The sequence below is a fragment of the Staurois parvus genome, unplaced genomic scaffold (genome assembly GCF_062004578.1).
Source record: "Staurois parvus isolate SC_StPar_1 unplaced genomic scaffold, SC_StPar_1.0 ptg000879l, whole genome shotgun sequence".
Taxonomy (NCBI): Eukaryota; Metazoa; Chordata; class Amphibia; order Anura; family Ranidae; genus Staurois; species Staurois parvus.
In genome coordinates, this window is record NW_028318675.1 from 37,578 (window position 1) to 60,738 (window position 23,161).

A 23,161-nucleotide genomic window follows, 5' to 3' on the forward strand; every position below is an offset into this window, starting at 1 on the left:
ATAACACTGAACCTTGGGGTACCCCATTAATCACACTGAACCTTGGGGTACCCCACTAATAACACTGAACCTTGGGGTACCCCACTAATAACACTGAACCTTGGGGTACACCACTGACACCCCCAGACCATTCATAGTATGAATAATTAACCACTACTCTCTGAATACGATCTTTTAGCCAGTTTTCAATCCATTTACATTCAGATTTCTCTGTCCAGGTATACCACGGCCACTCCTCTGTCCGAGTATACCACATCCTCCCACCACTCCTCTGTCCAAGTATACCACATCCTCCCACCACTCCTCTGTCCAAGTATACCACATCCCCCCGCCACTCCTCTGTCCAAGTATACCACATCCTCCCGCCACTCCTCTGTCCAAGTATACCACATCCCCCCGCCACTCCTCTGTCCAAGTATACCACATCCTCCCGCCACTCCTCTTTCCAAGTATGCCATGTCCACCGCCACCCCTCTGTCCAAGTATACCACGTCCCCCCGCCACTCCTCTTTCCAAGTATGCCATGTCCACCGCCACCCCTCTGTCCAAATATACCTCGTCCCCCCGCCACTCCTCTGTCCAAGTATACCACATCCCCCCGCCACTCCTCTGTCCAAGTATACCACATCCTCCCGGCACTCCTCTGTCCAAGTATGCCATGTCCACCGCCACCCCTCTGTCCAAGTATACCACGTCCCCCCGCCACCCCTCTGTCCAAGTATACCACGTCCCCCCGCCACTCCTCTGTCCAAGTATACCACATCCCCCCGCCACTCCTCTGTCCAAGTATACCACATCCTCCCGCCACTCCTCTGTCCAAGTATGCCATGTCCACCGCCACCCCTCTGTCCAAGTATACCACGTCCCCCCGCCACTCCTCTGTCCAAGTATACCACATCCCCCCGCCACTCCTCTGTCCAAGTATACCACATCTCCCCGCCACTCCTCTGTCCAAGTATACCACATCCCCCCGCCACTCCTCTGTCCAAGTATACCACATCCCCCCGCCACTCCTCTGTCCAAGTATACCACATCCTCCCGCCACTCCTCTGTCCAAGTATACCACATCCTCCCGCCACTCCTCTGTCCAAGTATACCACATCCTCCCGCCACTCCTCTGTCCAAGTATGCCATGTCCACCGCCACCCCTCTGTCCAAGTATACCACATCCTCCCGCCACTCCTCTGTCCAAGTATACCACATCCTCCCGCCACTCCTCTGTCCAAGTATATCACATCCACCGCCACCCCTCTGTCCAAGTATACCACGTCCCCCCGCCACTCCTTTGTCCAAGTATACCATGTCCCCCCGCCACTCCTCTGTCCAAGTATGCCATGTCCACCGCCACCCCTCTGTCCAAGATACCATGTCCACAATCACCCTTCTGTCCAAGTATGCCACGGCCACCCCTCTGTCCAAGTATATCATGTGCACCACCACCCCCCTGTCCAAGTATACCACGTCCACCGCCACCCCTCTGTCCAAGTATACCACGTCCACCGCCACCCCTCTGTCCAAGGATTTGCTCACCTCCAATCTAACCTGTTTCATGATGGTTTAATCCCAGCTCACCTCTACATGTTGTCTACAGTAAACATTTAAGCTTCCACTGATTACAGAATACTAATACTGTGAGTCATGACCCTTATACTATATAACTTGTACATTACATACTCCTGACCCCTGCACTATGTACTCTATGTTGTACATTACATACTCCTGACCCCTGCACTATATACTCTATGTTGTACATTACATACTCCTGATCCCTGCACTATATACTCTATGTTGTGTATTACATACTCCTGACCCCTGCACTATATACTCTATGTTGTACATTACATACTCCTGACCCCTGCACTATATACTCTATGTTGTACATTACATACTCCTGACCCCTGCACTATAAACTCTATGTTGTACATTACATACTCCTGACCCCTGCACTATATACTCTGTTGTACATTACATACTCCTGACCCCTGCACTATATACTCTATGTTGTACATTACATACTCCTGACCCCTGCACTATATACTCTATGTTGTACATTACATACTCCTGACCCCTGCACTATATACTCTATGTTGTACATTACATACTCCTGACCCCTGCACTATATACTCTATGTTTTACATTACATACTCCTGACCCCTGCACTATATACTCTATGTTGTACATTACATACTCCTGACCCCTGCACTATATACTGTATGTTATACATTACATACTCCTGACCCCTGCACTATATACTCTATGTTGTACATTACATACTCCTGACCCCTGCACTATATACTGTATGTTGTACATTACATACTCCTGACCCCTGCACTATATACTCTATATTGTACATTACATTCTCCTGACCCCTGCACTATATACTTTATGTTGTACATTACATACTCCTGACCCCTGCACTATATACTCTATGTTGTACATTACATACTCCTGACCCCTGCACTATATACTTTATGTTGTACATTACAATCTCCTGACCCCTTCACTATATACTTTGTTGTATATTACATTCTCCTGACCCCTGCACTATATACTCTATGTTGTACATTACATACTCCTGACCCCTGTGCTATATACTCTTGTACAATTACATACTCCTGACCCCTGCACTATATACTCCATGTTGTACATTACATACTCCTGACCCCTGCACTATATACTCCATGTTGTACATTACATACTCCTGACCCCTGCACTATATACTCTATGTTGTACATTCCATAGTCCTGACTTCTGCTCTCCCCCCTCCCCCCACTGCTATATATACACATAATATGGATTCTCTTTTGTTACACCCATTTCCTCCCAGCTGGACATTTTATATCGGATGATGTGATTGGAGCACAGACTTTTACATGGTGATAATAATGTGATAACATCCTCCAACTTTGGACCCTTAAACAGAAAGTGATAATGAGGGAGGAGTCAATACCCCAATGATGGTGGTCTTCAGGATCAGTCCAGCCTTCATCTTGGTTGTTCTCCCCCCATCCTCACTCTCTGACCTCTGGTGGGGCTCAGCCCCGCTGTTCTTCATGACTAAATCATGGACTAAATAAGGAAGTGCAGTACTTCTTGTGTTGGGAAGATGGCGATGAGTGATAGAGGGGGTGGGGACCCTCGTCCTATAATCCCCTCATCACTGTCCCTCCTATAAAAGACAGTTCTGGTTGTTTCCTCACTCTCTGACTAAGGTCCATGAATAAAGAAATGACCTGGTAGGAGATCAGAGGAGCCATTTCCTAGTTCCCTTGAGGGTGGAATTGTAAGCTCCTCAGAGACCAAGCTGCCTGATGTGGGCGGAGTCCTGGTTTGGGGGAACCAATCAGCTCCTGTCTAGTAATCCTCTTTGTCTTTGTATTTTAGTCCATGGCCGGGAGATGAGGAAAACCTCCGAGGATTGTCTCACTTTGTCTCCAGACTGGAAAGTAGAAGATGAGGACATCACACAGTATAGTCCAGGAGAAAACCCGGCTCCCTCCAATGTCCATCCGGCACCACCCAGTGTAGATGGACCATCGGATTCCTCGTATCCTGAGGAACCTCAGACTGTGCGGGACCAGGCCGGCCTTCCAACAGGGAAGAAGTTCTCCTGTACTGAGTGCGGGAAGGGTTTTTGTTATCAATCCAGACTTAATGTGCATAAAAGATCTCACACAGGGGAGAAGCCGTATTCCTGTCCTGAGTGCGGGAAATGTTTTGCACGACTGTCCTATCTTCACACACATCAGAGATCTCACACAGGGGAGAAGCTGTATTCCTGTCCTGAGTGTGGGAAATGTTTTTCAGACAAGTATTGTCTTCACACACATCAGACATCTCACACGGGGGAGAAGCCGTATTCCTGTACTAAGTGTGGGAAATGTTTTTCAGTGAAGTCCAGTCTTCTCAAACATCAAAGATCTCACACAGGGGAGAAGCCGTATTCCTGTTTTGAGTGTGGGAAATGTTTTTCACATAAGTATTATCTTTCCAGACATCAGAGATCTCACACGGGGGAGAAGTTGTATTCCTGTCCTGAGTGCAGGAAATGTTTTTCAGATAAGTATCATCTTTCCAGACATCAGAGATCTCACACAGGGGAGATTCCATATCCCTGTCCTGAGTGCGGGAAATGTTTTACACAGAAGTCACATCTTTACATACATCAGAGATCTCACACAGGGGAGAAGCCGTATTCCTGTCCTGAGTGCGGGAAATGTTTTACACAGAAGTCACATCTTTACATACATCAGAGATCTCACACAGGGGAGAAGCCGTATTCCTGTCTAGAGTGTGGGAAATGTTTTTCAGTCAAGTCCAGTCTTCACACACATCAGAGATCTCACACAGGGGAGAAGCCGTATTCCTGTCTAGACTGTGGGAAATGTTTTTCAGGCAAGTCCCATCTTCACACACATCAGAGATCTCACACAGGGGAGAAGCCATATTCCTGTCTAGAGTGTGGGAAATGTTTTTCAGGCAAGTCCCATCTTCACACACATCAGAGATCTCACACAGGGAAAAAGCCATATTCCTGTCCTGAGTGTGGGAAATGTTTTTCAGACAAGTCCCATCTTCACACACATCAGAGATCTCACACAGGGGAGAAGCCTTATTCCTGTCTAGAGTGTGGGAAATGTTTTTCAGTCAAGTCCCATCTTCACACACATCAGAGATCTCACACAGGGGAGAAGCCTTATTCCTGTCTAGAGTGTGGGAAATGTTTTTCAGTCAAGTCCAGTCTTCACATACATCACAGATCTCACACGGGGGAGAAGCCGTATTCCTGTCCTGAGTGAGGGAAATGTTTTTCAGTGAAGTCCAGTCTTCACATACATCAGAGATCTCACACAGGGGAGAAGCCATATTCCTGTCCTGAGTGCGGGAAATGTTTTTTTAACAAAATCCAATTTTTCCAAACATCAGAGATCTCACACAGGGGAGAAGCCGTATTCCTGTTCTGAGTGCGGGAAATGTTTTTCACAGAAGTACATTTTTTCCAGACATCAAAGATCTCACATGGGGGAGAAGCCATATTCCTGCCCTGAGTGTGGGAAATGTTTTTTAGCTAAGACCAGTCTTTCCATTCATCAGAGATCTCACACGGAGGAGAAGCCACTTTCCTGTCCTGACTGTGGGAAATGTTTTTCACTGAAGTCCAGTCTTTCCAACCATCAGAGATCTCACACGGGGAAGAAGTCTCACACAGGGTAGATGATGTATTCTTGTCCTGAGTTTGGGAAATGTTTTTCATGGAAGTTCAATCTTTACACACATCAGAAATGTCACACACTCAGAGATCTCACACAGAAATTCCTGTTCTGAGTGCGGAAAATGTTTTTCAGTGAAGTCTAGCCTTCACACACATCAGAGATCTCACACAGGGGAGAAGCTGTATTCCTGTCCTAAGTGCGGAAAATGTTTTTCATGGAAGTCACATCTTCACACACATCAGAGATCTCACACAGGGGAAAAGCGATATTTCTGTCTGGAGTGCAGGAAATGTTTTTCACAGAATTCCCACCTTTATAGGCATTAGAGATCTCACACGGGGGAGAAGCTGTATTCATGTCCTAAGTGCGGGAAATGTTTTTCATGGAAGTCGCATCTTTCCAAACATCAGAGATCTCACACGGGGAAGCAGCCACTTTCCTGTCCTGAGTGAGGGAAATGTTCCTCACTGAAGTCCTGTCTTCCTGTACATCAGGGGTCCCACACAACCCTGGAGGTGTATTAGTGCCTTGGGTGCGGGAAATGTCTTCTAGATGAATGTTGCTGGACATCCCAGCTCTCATGTGGGGAAGAAGCACACCCTGATATACACCTCAGATATACTCCATGGCTGATCTTCATCATGGAAGAAACAGTTGATAAGGAGATGAGAGGCCCCCAAAGACATGGATGAAGTGCAGTAAATGTCCGGGTGCAGAGTGGTCAGTAGATCCTGGAAATGAAGGACACAACTTCAGCCCTTCTTGGGTGTCGGAGTTGCGTTTCCCGATAATGATATAGCGGGTTACAGAGCTAGAAGCCGGGAGAGCCCAGATCTCGTTATCGGGGAACTTTACACAGACAACAAGAACTTCTGAAGTTGATGTCCTTCATTTCAAGGCTCTACAGAACAGTGGTGACCCCGAAGCGTCTCTCTGTCTTCAGTCCATCCTTCTCCCATGCCCCAACAGGATGGAAGGAGAACTACGCCCCAAACTAGGGGGGAACTTTCCTCTCATTATTTCCCTTGGCTTCTGTGTGGGTTTGGGTGGTTGGAGGAGTGCGGCACGAGAGGGAACACAGCTTGTTGTTCTATGTCTACATATGGGGTCTGGGTAGAGGGGATCCACCGGAAAATATTTCTACTCTTTGATTTCTGTTTGATTTGATTTCTGTTTTCACTTTGAAGGGCGATATTATGTGTGGTTTGTAAAAGGGATTGGCCCAATAGATACCACCCCACTTAGAGAATAGATGAACTAATATGACCAGCATTCATTCAGCCATGTCAGCCAGTCATCTATAGATATGAGAATCATGAGAAGATCCCTAGATGGATCCATAGACATGGAGGAGGGTGTGCAGCTTTGTAGAGTTGTCATTCCTACTATAGTCCATGATGTGGGACTTCTCTTGTCCTCATTACATTGGAGGACAGAAACTCTTCCATTGTGACGTTTATTCCTGAGCTCTCCCAGAATCCCTCAGCTTGGAATAATGGCCCCTGTGTGTGCAGAAACGTAGAGAATACTTCCATATACCGCGTCTCTTCATCTTGTTCAATGACATCTCAGCTAGACTAGAGGATGTGGGGACCACCACGGGATTATTTGGTGTTTGTAATCACCCCCCCTTGTTCCTGCACTAAGGGGTCCCGGCTTCCATCCCTTCTCTATACCCAGAGCAAAATACTTCAGTTGGGGAGAAGTTTGTCCCTTGCGGGACTTGAGACCTGAAAATGACCCTCGTCTATTATTTGGTATAATAACTCCCATGGTTCAACCCGGGGAAACGATGAAAATATGATCTTCCTCATAGAAATTCTAACAAAAGGCAACATTTTCCATTTTAGGTCAAATATCATTTTAAATGGTTCCCCATTTATACAGAAGGAATGTACATGCTTTGTCACTGAGCGCACTGCTAGACAAAGGGTTTATCAATAGACCCCTAAATGTCAGGAGATATAATATATTCTATTATATTGTATTATATTATATTGTATTCTATTGTATTATATTATATAAAGACGGGAAGTATGGAGCAGATAACTGAACAGACCTCCCAGCAATGTCATTACCAGGCTGCAGCTAGGGGGAGCTCTAATGTTTAGAGTCGACCACAGGAGAGTGATTCCTTCTAGCTCATATAGACATACAACAATTACAGTGAAGTGAGACTTCTGAGACACAACATTCTACATTGTAGCGCCCTCCTAGTACAGCCAGGGGGAGCTACACCCTAATGGTGTGATAGTCAGAGGGGTCAGATTGTGGTCAGGGCTGAGAGACTCTGCAGGCAGCCCCTCTGGGATTCCCCTGTTTTGAACCTTTCGGAAGAGGGCCTTGGAGGAAGTGGGCAGATCTGAGGAGCCAGCCAGGAGAGACCCGCACTACACCACAGAGACCCGCACCACACCACAGAAACCCGCACTACACCACAGAGACCTGCACCACACCACAGAAACCCACACCACACAATAGAGACTCGCACCACACCACAAAAACCCATAATACACCACAGAGACCCGCACCACACCACAGAGACCCACACCGCACCACAGAAACCCGCACCGCACCACAGAAACCCGCACCGCACCACAGAGACCCGCACCACAAAAGACCCGCACCACACCACAGAAACCCACACCACAGAGACCCGCACCACACCACAGAAACCTGCACTACACCACACCACCGAGACCCACACCACACCACAGAGACCCGCACTACACCACAGAGACCCGCACTACACCACAGAAACCCGCACTACACCACAGAGACCCACACCACAGAAACCCGCACCACACCACAGAGACCAGCACCACACCACAGAAACCAGCACTACACCACAGAGACCCGCACCACAGAAACCTGCACCGCACCACAGAAACCCGCACCGCACCACAGAGACCCGCACCACAAAGACCCGCACCACACCACAGAAACCCACACCACACCACAGAGACCCGCACCACACCACAGAAACCTGCACTACACCACACCACCGAGACCCACACCACACCACACCACAGAGACCCGCACTACACCACAGAGACCCGCACCACACCACAGAAACCCGCACTACACCACAGAGACCCACACCACAGAAACCCGCACTACACCACAGAGACCAGCACTACACCACAGAGACCCAAACTACACCACAGAAACCTGCACCGCACCATAGAAACCCACATTACACCACAGAAACCAACACCACAGAAACCCGCACCACACCACAGGAACCCGCACTACACCACAGAAACCCACACTACACCACAGAGACCTGCACCACACCACAGAAACCCACACCACACAATAGAGACTCGCACCACACCACAAAAACCCATACTACATCACAGAGACCCGCACCGCACCACAGAGACCCACACCACAGAAACCCACACCACACCACACCACAGAAACCCGCACCACAGAAACCCGCACTACACCACAGAAACCCGCACCGCACCACAGAGACCCACACCGCACCACAAAGACCCGCACCACACCACAGAAACCCACACCACACCACAGAAACCTGCACTACACCACACCACCGAGACCCGCACTACACCACAGAGACCCGCACTACACCACAGAGACCCGCACCACACCACAGAAACCCGCACTACACCACAGAGACCTGCACCACACCACGAAAACCCACACATCAGAAACCTGCACCACACTCCTACAAACACAGTCCCACACATGTGGTAGCTATTCTCACAAAGGGGGCCCCACAATTCACTCCATGTCCACAGATACTCATACCGGCTCCCATTAACCCTTTCACTGCCAGGGCCATTTTTGCACAAATGGGAAAATGCAGATCTGGGGCCTGAAGGTTAGCTAAACCCCTCCCCAAAAAATATATTTTCTAACGTGGTGATTGTTAAGGTGTTCCCCGTACACAGATTCCCCTTCATATCCGCCTTTATTTCCTCCTTTCCCCCATTTTCTATGTTGGGATCTTTTCTACAATACTTTGTTATAATAATGGAACACGTTGTGTATTGTATTGTACACCAATAATAATGACTCCGCCCCCACATTCCAGACAAGGGATCTTCCTGACCAATCAGATTCCTTCCTTTACTGTTTCCTGATTATTTTTGTAATCTTGTTGAAAGTGAAATTGTAATAAAAAATGTATTGAACAAAAAAAAATCCTGTGTGTGTGCAATGATGACAAAGCTGTGTATCCAGAAACGGCTGGTTGGTGACACTTCCATATACAGCCCAATGAAGTGACAAGGAAGCCCTAGAACCCTTTGGAGGAACCCTGGCTGAGAAAGGCTGGACTAGGCAGTCACATATCTCTGCCCCCCTTGCAGGGTTCCCAACCCTCCGGGACTTTTATTACTGACACAACATGAAATAGAATAGAATGGATAGATAATGTGGACATTGTAGTCAATGGAAGGTGATGAAGGGACAGGCAGAATCAAGCTCCTTGATAGTAGAGGCAGACCCGATCCGTCCTCATGGGGGTCACATACATGTATAATAGACCCTGGTGGTGTCATGGAGGACAATCCTCAGGTATCCTCATATGTAGATGATAGTCACTGAGATATCAGATAAAGCCACACGCTGCTATCTCACACTTGGCACAAAGACAGCCAGTAGATGGATGTAAAGAGATGACGGAACGGGGCACTTGTAGAGTCAAAGGAGGCAGCGGTCACCATTCACTTTCAGCACAGGAGAGTCCCTCAATCCTCAGTGAGGTCATATACATACATGGCAGACCCATATAGATCCCATAGGGGGTAATCCACGTAGTCATCCACGGATAATTGTGGTAATAGCAGTGTTGTCAGTATATGGATGACGGGTTATAATGACAGGATAGATAGTGCAGTAGGCAGTGGGTGAGCAGAAATATGAGACTGATAGAGCCCTGTGTGCCAGCGATAGGAACAAGGACATCAGACAGGTGGAGCTCAGCCAAGCAATTTCCATGAATGGGGACTCCCGCAGTGTATTAGTGCCTTAGTCCAAAAAACAGAGTCCGCTCACCCATCCAAGTGCCGTTTGCTAATGCATTGTCCTCCCGCTGCATAGTGGAAGTGTGGAGGCACGCCGTGTAATCATCTGTGGATGAGGAGGTCTGCAAAGAGGTCTAGTGTGGCCAGAGCGGTGTGGTCAGGTGGTGAGGCTGTGTGGAGAGGCCTGGATGCCGGGGACACGGGCGTCATGATGTTGTGATGTCAACATGTTTCATCCACTGAGTCACGTGAGCTTCTTCAGCCCGCACTGCACCAGACACACTAGACCTTTTTGCAGACCTAATTATCCACGGATGACTTCACGGCATACCTCTACACTTCAACTATGCAGCGGGAAGACAATGTATTAGCAAACAGCACTTGGATGGGAAGGAGAAGGAGCCAAGAGAAGATGGAGAGCAGAAGCCTAAAGAGGATGGGGAGGTAAAGAAGCCTAGAGAGGATGGGAAGGTGAAGGAGCCTAGAGAGGATGACGAGAAGAAGGAGCCTAGAGAGGGGAGGGAGCCTAGAAAAGATGAAGAGGAGATGGAGCCTAGAGAGGGTGGGGAGGAGAAGGAGCATAGAAAGGATAGGAAGAAGGAGCCTGGAGAGGATAGAAAGGGGAAGGAGCCTAGACAGCATGGAGAGGGGAAGGAGCCTAGTGAGGATGGGGAGAAGAAAGAGCCTAGAGAAAATGGGGAGGGGAAGGAACCTAGCAAGGATGAGGAGTGGAAGGAGCCTAGAGAGGATGAGGAAGGTAAGGAGCCTAGAGAGGATGGGGAGGGGAAAAAGCCTAGAGAGGATAAGGAGAAGGAGCCTAGAGAGGGGAGGGAGTCTAGGAAGGATGGGGAGGGGATGGAGCCTAGAAAGGATGGGAAGGGGAAGGAGCCTAAAGAGGATGAGGAGGAGAAGGAGCATAGAGAGGAAGGGAAGGAGGAGATGGAAAGGGGAAGGAACCAAGAGAGGATGGAAACGGGAAGGAGCCTAGACAGCATGGAGAGGGGAAGGAGCCTAGTGAGGATAAGGAGGAGAAGGAGCCTAGAAAAAATGGGGAGGGGAAGGAGCCTATCAAGGATGAGGAGTGGAAGGAGCCTAGAGAGGATGGGGAGAGAAAGAGCCTAGAGAGGGTGGGGATGGGAAGGAGCATAGAGAGGATGGGGAGGAGAAGGGGCCTAGTAAAAATGGGGAGAGAAAGGAGCCTAGCGAGGATGGGGAAAAGAAGGAGCCTAGAGAGGATGGGGAGGGGAAGAAACCTAGAGAGGATGAGGAGGGGATGGAGCTTAGATAAGATGGGGAGGGGAAGGAGCCTAGAGAGGATGGGGAGGGGAAGGAGCCTAGAGAGGATGGGGAAGGGAAGGAGCTTAGATAAGATGGGGAGGGGAAGGAGCCTAGAGAGGATGGGGAAGGGAAGGAGCTTAGAGAGGATGGCAAGGGCATGGAACCGAGAGTGGATGGAAGCCTAGAAAGGTTGGGGAGGGGAAGGAGGATAGAGAGGATGAAAAAGGGGAAGGAGCCAAGAGAGGATAGGGAGGGGAAGGAGCCTACAGAGGACAGGGAGGGGAAGGAGCCTAGAGAGGATAGGGAGGGATAAGGAGCCTAGAGAGGGTTGGAAAGGGGAAAGAGCCTAGAGAGGATGAGGAGGGGAAGGAACCTTGTAAGGATGGGGAGGGGAAGGAGCCTAGAGAGGATGAGGGGGGATGGAGCATGGATAAGATTGGGAGGGGATGGAGCCTAGAGAGGATGGGGGGGCAGAAACCTAAAGAGAATATAAGAGAAGGAGACTAAGGTGGATAGGGAAGGGAAAAAGAGTATAGAGGATAGGGAAGGAGCATAGAAAGGATGGGGAGGGGAAGGAGCCTAGAGAGCAGAGGTGGCGAACAAGTTAGACACAAAGAGCCAAAATTTTAAACTGTGAAAGTCAGAGAGCCACACCACGCAGTGACCTGCCAAAACAGACAAACACTCACACAAAAACACATAATTAAAACCATATTATTCACCATAACACTTTCTTCCCCTTACAAAACAACAATGTGTTCATTTCAAGGTAAGTGTCCACCCTCAACACACACATCAAATGCAACTTAGCCAGAGTTAACACATCAACTACCCTGGAGGTTGCTGTGGCACCTGTCTCTCTCTCTCTCTCCCTTCTCTCTCTCTCACTCTAACACACAAGTATACAAAAAAAAATTCTGAACTAATCGATTGCAGACATAGTACAGGAGATGACCAGAGACTGCGGACAGTACAGGAGATGACCAGAGACTGCGGACAGCACAGGGATGACCAGAGACTGCGGACAGCACAGGGATGACCAGAGACTGCGGACAGTACAGGGATGACCAGAGACTGCGGACAGCACAGGGATGACCAGAGACTGCGGACAGCACAGGGATGACCAGAGACTGCGGACAGTACAGGGATGACCAGAGACTGCGGACAGCACAGGGATGACCAGAGACTGCGGACAGCACAGGGATGACCAGAGACTGCGGACAGTACAGGGATGACCAGAGACTGCGGACAGCACAGGGATGACCAGAGACTGCGGACAGCACAGGGATGACCAGAGACTGCGGACAGTACAGGGATGACCAGAGACTGCGGACAGCACAGGGATGACCAGAGACTGCGGACAGTACAGGAGATGACCAGAGACTGCGGACAGCACAGGGATGACCAGAGACTGCGGACAGCACAGGGATGACCAGAGACTGCAGACAGTACAGGAGATGACCAGAGACTGCGGACAGTACAGGAGATGACCAGAGACTGCGGACACCGTACAGGAGATGACCAGAGACTGCGGACAGTACAGGGATGACCAGAGACTGCGGACACAGTACAGGAGATGACCAGAGACTGCGGACAGTACAGGAGATGACCAGAGACTGCGGACAGCACAGGGATGACCAGAGACTGCGGACAGCACAGGGATGACCAGAGACTGCGGACAGCACAGGGATGACCAGAGACTGCGGACAGCACAGGGATGACCAGAGACTGCGGACAGCACAGGGATGACCAGAGACTGCGGACAGCACAGGGATGACCAGAGACTGCGGACAGCACAGGGATGACCAGAGACTGCGGACAGTACAGGAGATGACTGCTGACCTTTGGGGAGGTGGGGGCGGGTACCTGAATTTGACAGGTACCCGCTCTTACTTCGGCAGAGTTTTTGTTTGATCTTACCTGTTCCTCGATCCAGCTGCGCGCTGTCTTCCCGGATTCTGTAATGGCGCTCGGCATGACAGCCGGGTGCCCAGTGCGCATGAGCGAGAAGCACTTGCGCTTTGTGATTGGTCCGGCAGCTTCTGGGATCTGTCATGTGTCCCAGGTACTGCCTTACTATTCACAAAAAGCACCGCTTCTTGCGCATGCGCACTGGGCACCCGGCTGTCATGCCCACACTATAGAAGCCGGGAAGACAGCGCCGCTGGATAGAGGAACAGGTAAAAATAAGAGAAACATGAAACTTGGCAAAGAGCCACAGTATACAAAATATGATAAGAGACGCATTCATTTTGGCCGGGAGCCGCACGCGGCTCGAGAGCCGTGTGTTCGCCACCCCTGCTAGAGAGGATGGGAAAGAGAAGGAGCCTAGAGAGGATGTGGAGGGGAAGGAGCATAGAGAGGATGTGGAGGGGAAGGAGCCTAGAGAGGATGAGGAGGGGAAGGAGCCTAGAGAGGATGAAAAGGGAAGGAGCCTAGAGAGGAAGGGGAGTGAAGGGAACCTAGAGAAATTGTAGGCAATTGAGCCAAGAGAGTTTGGGGAGGGGAAGGAGCCTAGAGTGTATGGGGGGGTATGGAGCCTAGAAAGCATGGGGTGGGGAAGGACAACAGAGAGAATGAGAGAGAGAATCTGACTCTTGTCTTTATAATACCATATACTGGACTGTTACTTCATTCCCTATTTTTATATCGTCTTCTTACACCTGTCCTGATGAAGTGACACTTTGAAGCCATGAAACGCGTTGATGGTGTATTTTACATTCACTTGTCCAGTAAACTCCGACCTTCTGAAGAAAACATTTCAGAGTTTCCTCCTTTACTATGGGCTCCTCTGCTGACCTCACCCTCATTTTTTCTTGGGGTGAAAGTTCTCCATCGGGATCCAAATCCTGCTTAGTATATGATGATCCGGAATTCCCCGATGACCATGGAGGGTGACCACCCATTGACTTCAGTGAGGAGAGGGACATATTCTCCACAAGTCCTCAGATAGGTTGTCTGATCCCTGGATGGGTTCCCACAACCTCCCAGATGTGAGTCCATGCAACGTACTTCTCCCCATCTTCTAGAACCATCTCCCACCTTCTGGTATCCATCACTACACTCAGTCCCATCTCTCATATGGTCTTTTATCCTCTTCTCCCATCTCCTGATGGTTTGGAGGATTTCTACATATTGCTCTCATGACAGGTCTACTTTAATTGTATGCAGAGGGGAGGGGGAGGAGTACACAGACAGACTCCTCCCAGTGTTGGTTTATGATGGGGACCTATAGGGTATTCTGCCCTGTCCAATCACAATATCCCCTGAGGAGCCCCCACTGTGTGCAGGTACCCCCCAGACATGAGACTGTCCTCCAATCTGGTCATTTCCTGATAGATCAGATGACAAAGTCGTATCTATGAGGGTCTCTGTCATGTCATGTCTATGGGCCCCATATTGTACTATAACCCCTCCCCCTCCTGACCTGTACTGGGAAATATCCTGGCTGTGATTGGTGAGGACAATACTGCTGTTATCTCCAATATTGTTCTATGGGTGGGATTTGTAGGAAGATTCTGTACAGAGGCTCCTATTCATTCACAAAAATTGACTATGCTTTTGTGATGAATGAACACAGGAGTGATTGGTATCAATCATTCTTTGTTCATTCAGGAAGGGGCTGGTAAATATGACATGCCAACCCCCCATTCTCTATCCTGAACACCACACTGATATCCAACCCCAGCTGCACCCAGTGTGGGGGGCAGGAGGGGAAGTCAGACAGCAGCACTGCACAGAGGGGGGCTGGGGCATCGGTAGGAGGTCCCAGCACAGGGGGGGAGTTTTAGTGATGGGGAAGTATTTGGACATTTTGATCTCCTTGTGGCTCCCCTACAACAGCTGAAGCCAGTGGGAGGGGAGAGAAAAAGCCAGAAGTAGGTGAGCCACAGATGGATCGATGCTGCGGGGGAGGGGGGATCAGTGCTGTGGGGAGATCAGTGCTGTGGGGGGGATCAGTGCTGTGGGGGGATCAGTGCTGCAGGGGGAGTGGGATGGATGCTGTGGGGGGATCAGTGCTGTGGGGGGATCAGTGCTGTGGGGGAAGGGGGATGGGTGCTGTGAGGGATCAGTACTGTGGATGCTGTGTGGGAGGGGGGATCAGTGCTGTGGAGGGATCAGTGCTGTGGGGGTACCAGTGCTGTGGGAGAACCAGTGTTGTGGGGGGGATCAGTGCTGTGGGGGGATCAGTGCTGCAGGGGGAGTGGGATGGATGCTGTGGGGGGATCAGTGCTGAAGGAGGATCAGCGCTGTGGGGGGATCAGTGCTGTGGGGGAAGGGGGATGGGTGCTGTGGGGGATCAATACTGTGGGGGGATCAGTGCTGCGGGGGGATCAGTGCTGTGGGGGGATGGGTGCTGTGGGGTGATCAGTGCTGCAGGGGGATGTTAGAGCTGCGGGGAGCCATTTTGGAGGACAGGCAGAGGGGCTGTGGAGTGGGGGGAAGTTCAGCAGACCAGGCACTCATAGCAGAAGGGGGAAAGCCATGACAACATGTTGTAGTCACCTGACCAGCTGGAAGCAGTTCTGTAGGTCAGTAGGACATCAGTACATCCATGGCAGGGAAAGGGTTCAAGTGCCACCTAGGGGCCATTGTTCAGTAACAACGTTTTTCATCATCTCAATGGCACGCCCCATCTTAGGGCTGGACATGTTGGGTATCTATTGACTCGGCACAACCTCATCTTTTATATTTTACAAACAAATTGGTAAAATAATGTATTTGTGTTCTCAAACATTACATTTAGTGTATTTTGTACTGATGGAGCGAATATCATGTGACATAAAAATTAGAACTCTCACCATTTTATTCTCCAGGGCCTCTGATGTCACAGAATAGATGTTTGGGGGTTTATCTCATCTTCAGGACCAAAATCTGCATTTTCCCATGTGTGCAAAATCATGCAGAAACAGCTCTGGCAGTGAGAGGGTTAATGTGGGCTAGATGGGATCACTCTGCTGGGGTGACATTAGAGCGCCCCCTAGCTGCAGCCTGGTAATAACATTGCTGGGAGGTCTATTCACTGCTACATACTTCCCACCTTTATAGAAACATAATCTGCAGCACAGTGGCTCAGTGGTTAGCACTTCCTCCTAGCAGCTCTAATGTTATTGATGCTGCTATCTCAACCACTTCCCTACCTGCCTGGAGTTTGCATGTTCTCCCTGTGCCTGCGTGGGTTTCCTCCAGGTACTCCGGTTTCCTCCCACCCTCCAAAGACATGCTGGAAGGTAATTGGCTCCTGTCTATATTGGCCCCTAGTATGCGTATGTATGAATGTATGTGAGGGACCTTAGACTGTCGGCTCCTCGGGGGCGGGGACTGATGGGTAATAAATATGTAAATTGATGGCCCTATATAAGTAGCTGTAATCATCTAGGAGTCTGTTCATAAAACAATTGCACAGCAATACACCCGGTGAATGTGCCTGTCATTCCCTCTGTGTGAATGGGATGGGGGGAGTAGAGGGAGTAGGCTCTGTGCTGAGCGGGGTGAATGGTTTCCATGGATATAAAATGGAGAATACCACATTTGGCAATAAGATGGTTCTAATTTCTATGATACTTAGCGCCATCTAAAGGCCAGAAAAGTATGGCATTTATTTATTGACTTTGTAAAATCATCCTTGCCCCTAGGTGGGTGCTGCACCCATCCCCCGCCGGCTCCAAGTGTGAGAACTCAGCGATCACGTGATTGCTGACCATGAGTTCTCACAGCTGTTGTGAGCAGAGAGCGGTGACTGTCAGTCACCGCTCTCTGCCCTGCCCCCCCCCACACTCACTGGGCTGTGGAGGGGGAGGGTGCAGCTGGTCTAGACTCTGATGTCGGGATCTTTCCGCAGCCTGCACCGGCTGAGTGACGTCAGCTGACAGCGGGCTTCACCTGAAAACGGGTCACAGGAGATCAGAATGAACTGCACTCCTCTGATCCACAGGAGAAGTACAGACAAAAGAGCTTTGCCTGAACTTCTCCTTCAAAGAATATGTTCCTCCAACATGTCCTATTCCTGATCTGTGCCGGCTGTCCCATGTCCTGGTATGAAGACGTCTCCTCTTCTCTCTGTATTGCTTCCTTTGTGTGAGATCCCCGGTGATCCTGCCAGTCACTCTGATTTCCTATTGGAACTCAGCGTGGTCAGTTCTCTAGCTGTGCTGGGAGCTCAGCCTGCTCTCCTCCAATCATCAGACTTGTCCTGGCATCCCCCTCCCTGCACAGCCATTCACTGGGGAGACCAGTGAACAGAAGACAAGTGATCAGATGAATAGTTGTAAGCAAGATGTCACTTCCTGATATCATTGCTTACTACTAGTGAAATCTGTGACTGATCACCGAGGTCACATGGTACAGGGCTATTCCCAACAGACTTGTACCATGTGACAAGCTGTGACCAATCACAGCTCTCACAGTATTTCTCAATGGCTGCAGGAATGCAGCCGGAATGAAGGAGAAATTATTGCTTTTACAGCATTTATGGGTGTAAAAAAACCATAAATAATAATATTAAAAAAAATAAAAATGTAAAAAAAATTTTGAAAAATTCAAATTTTTAGTTATAAACTAATTTTATTTTTTTTTACTAAAAAGATATCTGAATACATTTTGGCCAAGATTTATGAAGAAAGATTATTTATTTGCAAAATTTTATAAGAAAAACTTTTTTTTCAAAATTTTTGGACATTTTCATTTATATAGCAAAAAAAAATTCCAGCAGTCAATAAATACCACCAAGATAAAATTTTATCGGTCTCAGAGTGCGGGAGTGTGACCTCAGAGTGCGGGAGTGTGACCTCAGAGTGCGGGAGTATGGTCTCAGAGTACGGAAGTGTGACCTCAGAGTGCGGGAGTGTGACCTAAAAAACATTTCCCGCACTCATAACAGGAATACGGCTTCTCCCGTGTGAGATCTCTGATGTTTGTGCAGACTGGACTTCTCTGAAAAACATTTTCCACACTCAGGACAGGAATATGGCTTCTCCCCGTGTGAGAAATCTGATGTCTGACAAGTTTTGCTTTTTTTTACAAAACATTTCCCACACTCAAGACAGGAATATGGCTTCTCCCTGTGTGAGATCTCTGATGTATGAAAAGACTGGACTTGCATGAAACACATTTCCTGCACTCAGGACAGGAATATAGCTTCTCTCCTGTGTGAGAACTCTGATGTTTGCGCAGACTGGACTTTTCTGAAAAACATTTCCCACACTCTGGACAGGAATATGGCTTCTCCCCCATGTGAGAAATCTGATGTCTGACAAGTTTTGCTTTTTTTACAAAATATTTCCCACAATCAAGACAGGAATATGGCTTCTCCCTGTGTGAGAAATCTGATGTCTGACAAGTTTTGATTTTTCTACAAAACATTTCCCGCACTCAGGACAGGAATATGGCTTCTCCCCCCTTTGAGATCTCTGATGGCTGTTAAGATTAGACTTTACTGAAAAACATTTCCCGCACTCAGTACAAGAATACGGCTTCTCCCCGTGTGAGATCTCTGATGTTTGTGCAGACTGGCCTTCTTTGAAAAACATTTCCCGCACTCAGGACAGGAATATGGCTTCTCCCCTGTGTGAGATCTCTGATGTTTGACAAGTATTGATTTTTTTACAAACCATTTCCCACACTCATGACAGGAATAAGGCTTCTCCCCTGTGTGAGATCTCTGATGTATGAAAAGATTGGACTTGCATGAAAAACATTTACCCACACTGAGTACAGGAATATGGCTTCTCTCCCGTGTGAGAAATCTGATGTCTGACAAGTGTTGATTTTTCTACAAAACATTTCCCGCACTCAGGACAGGAGTATGGCTTTTCCCCCGTGAGATTTCTGATGGCGGTTAAGATTGGACTTTACTGAAAAACATTTCCCACACTCAGAACAAGAATACGGCATCTCCCCTGTATGAGATCACTGATGTGTGTGCAGACCTGACTTCCTTGAAAAACATTTCCCACACTCAGGACAGGAATACGGCTTCTCCCCCGTGTGAGAAATCTGATGTGTGGAAAGATGGAACTTCCTTGAAAAACATTTCCTGCATTCAGGACAGGAATACGGCTTCTCCCGTGTGAGAACTCTGATGTTTGTGCAGATGTCTGTAAAGATTGGACTTTACTGAAAAACATTTCCCGCACTCAGGACAGGAATACGGCTTCTCCCCTGTGTGACATCTTTTATGCACATTAAGACTGGATGTAGAACAGAACCCCTTCCCGCACTCAGGACAGGAATACGACTTCTCCCTCGTATGAGATCTCTGATGTTTATGAAGATAGGACTTCAATGAAAAGCATTTCCTGCACTCAGGACAGGAATACGGCTTCTCTCCTGTGTGAGATCTCTGATGTGTGTAGAGATTGGACTTATCTGAAAAACATTTCCCGCACTCAGGACAGGAATATGGCTTCTCCCCCGTGTGAGACCTTTGATGTGTGTAAAGTTGGGACTTCTGTGCAAAACATTTCCCACATTCAGAACAGGAATACGGCTTCTCCCCCGTGTGAGATCTCTGATGTCTGTAAAGAATGGACTTCTGTGAAAAACATTTCCCACACTCAGGACAGGAATACAATTTCTCCCCTGTGTGAGATGTTTTATGCCTATTAAGTTTGTATTTAGAATAGAACCTCTTCCCGCACTCAGTACAGGAGAACCTCTTCCTGCACTCAGTACAGGAGAACCTCTTCCCTGTTGGAAGGCCGGCCCGGTCCCGCACAGTCTGAGGTTCCTCAGGATACGAGGAATCCGATGGTCCATCTACACTGGGTGGTGCCGGATGGACATTGGAGGGAGCCGGGTTTTCTCCTGGACTATACTGTGTGATGTCCTCATCTTCTACTTTCCAGTCTGGAGACAAAGTGACACAATCCTCAGAGGTTTTCCTCATCTCCCGGCCATGGACTAAAATACAAAGACAAAGAGGATTACTAGACAGGAGCTGATTGGTTCCCCCAAACCAGGACTCCGCCCACATCAGGCAGCTTGGTCTCTGAGGAGCTTACAATTCCACCCTCAAGGGAACTAGGAAATGGCTCCTCTGATCTCCTACCAGGTCATTTCTTTATTCATGGACCTTAGTCAGAGAGTGAGGAAACAACCAGAACTGTCTTTTATAGGAGGGACAGTGATGAGGGGATTATAGGACGAGGGTCCCCACCCCCTCTATCACTCATCGCCATCTTCCCAACACAAGAAGTATGTGCGGGGGTCAGGAGTATGTAATGTATAACATAGAGTATATAGTGCGGGGGTGAGGAGTATGTAATGTACAACATAGAGTATATAGTGCAGGGGTCAGGAGTATGTAATGTACAACATAGAGTATATAGTGCAGGGGTCAGGAGTATGTAATGTACAACACAGAGTATATAGTGCAGGGGTCAGGAGTATGTAATGTACAACACAGAGTATATAGTGCAGGGGTCAGGAGTATGTAATGTACAACATAGAGTATATAGTGCAGGGGTCAGGAGTATGTAATGTACAACATAGAGTATATAGTGCAGGGGTCAGGAGTATGTAATGTACAACATAGAGGATATAGTGCAGGGGTCAGGAGTATGTAATGTATAATACAGAGTATATAGTGAAGGTCAGGAGTATAAAAGTAAAGCATGGAGTATATAGTGCAGAGGTCAGGAGGATGTAATGCACAACATAAAGTATATAGGGCGGCACAGTGGCTTAGTGGTTAGCACATCTGCCTTGCAGTAAATGGGTCATGGGTTTGAATCCCAACCATGGCGCCTCCTGCGTGGACTTTGCATATTCTCCCTGTACTTGTGTGGGTTTCCTCCAGGTGCTCCAGTTTCTTCCCACACTCCAAAGACATGCTGGTAGGTTAATTGCCTCCTGTCTAAATTATCCCTAGTATGTGTATGTATGAATGTAAGTTAGGGACCTTAGATTGTACACCCCTTGAGGGTTAGGGACTGATGTGAATGTTCAATATATATGTGTAAAGTGCTGCATAAATTGACAGCGCTATATAAGTACATGAAATAAATAAAGTGCAGGGGCCAGGAGTATGTAATGTACAACAAAAAGGATATAGTGCAGGGGTCAGGAGTTTGTAATGTACAACAGTGTATATAGTGCAGGGGTCAGGAGTATGTAATGTACAACATAGAGTATATAGTGCAGGGGTCAGGAGTATGTAATGTACAACATAGAGTATATAGTGCAGGGGTCAGGAGGATGTAATGTACAATATAGAGTATATAGTGCAGGGGTCAGGAGTATGTAATGTACAACACAGTATATAGTGCAGGGGTCAGGAGTATGTAATGTACAACATAGAGTATATAGTGCAGGGGTCAGGAGTATGCAATGTACAACATAGAGTATATAGTGCAGGGGTCAGGAGTATGTAATGTACAACATAGAGTATATAGTGCAGGGGTCAGGAGTATGTAATGTACAACATAGAGTATATAGTGCAGGGGTCAGGGGTATGGAATGTACAACAGAGTATATAGTGCAGGGGTCAGGAGTATGTAATGTACAACACAGAGTATATAGTGCAGGGGTCAGGAGTATGTAATGTACAATATAAATTATACAGTGTAATGGTCAGGACTCATAATATTGGTATTCAGTAATTTAAGGTCCTTAAAGGGTTGCTTGTCTCCCATCTCCTGAGACTGCACTCAGTGACTTGGGTCTGAGACACTACAGACATATCCCTCCACCCGGCACAGCCAGCAGATAACAGAGAAGGTCCCCTGGAAGAGTCATGCACAAGGCAGGAGACCCCAGTCACATGTCCTGGGTGCCTACATTATGCAATGCTTAGAGTAAAAATCAACATTTTCCTGCCAGCTGAACCCCAGAACCTCCATAAATCCAGTCTAGATACATAAATTGTGTCTGCAGCACAGAGAAGGAAGATTATCCGAGAGAAATCCAGGAATACAGGACGGGGAACACAGCTCAGGAAAGTGACCAGGGGATTACAGGCTGATATCACCCAGTCCCCGCCCTACTCTGGACCAATCAGTGAGCAGTATGGGTGGAGGAATGGATTTAGTGTTCATGACCCACCTGTGCTGATCTCTGTAGGAGTGTCCTCCTCTATAAATGTCCCCGTTATTCCATCCTCCTCCATAGACTGCTGATCATCCCTCACATACGCCTCTTCTTCTTCTGCTTTCACCTCAAATTCTATATCGATTGGATCTCCACTCTAAATCAAGGAAATGAGAGAGAATATCATCTGTAAAATGTAAGGTCACATAAACATCCACACATTGTCTCCATGAGTCCATGTTCTAGATGCTCCATCCCACCAACCTTGTAATAGTGAGGGATGGTGTGACCTTCCTGTGTGGAATCCCGGGAATACAGAGGACGGGGACATCTCTCTGGTGGGTTCCCATGACTGGATCCATCTGTAGGAAACACACACACTGACTGAATCCATTGTTTCTATGTGTTTATCAGATGATGGGGGATCTAGGTGGATCCTCCGTACTGCTCTCTCCTTTACAATAAAGTCTCCTCTTACCCGGTGATGTGAGGGGCGGCTGATTGTCCATCATGACGTCCTTGTAGAGATCCTTGTGTCCTTCTAAATACTCCCACTCCTCCATGGAGAAATAGACAGTGACACCCTGACACCTTATAGGAACCTGACACACACAATGATACAGTCACCATCCAGACACATCCCTT

At 48.2% G+C, this 23,161-nt stretch overlaps 1 protein-coding gene across 1 annotated transcript in view; it reads left to right on the forward strand.

Annotated features, from left to right (window-relative positions):
- Positions 1 to 23,161, forward strand: part of LOC149443001 (uncharacterized) — a 56,672-nt gene that overhangs the window by 16,873 nt on the left and 16,638 nt on the right. The window contains exon 2 of the mRNA XM_089655987.1: positions 4,165 to 4,780. Within this exon, the coding sequence (XP_089512113.1) occupies positions 4,165 to 4,780 (616 nt within the window). The remainder of the gene's footprint in view (positions 1 to 4,164; positions 4,781 to 23,161) is intronic.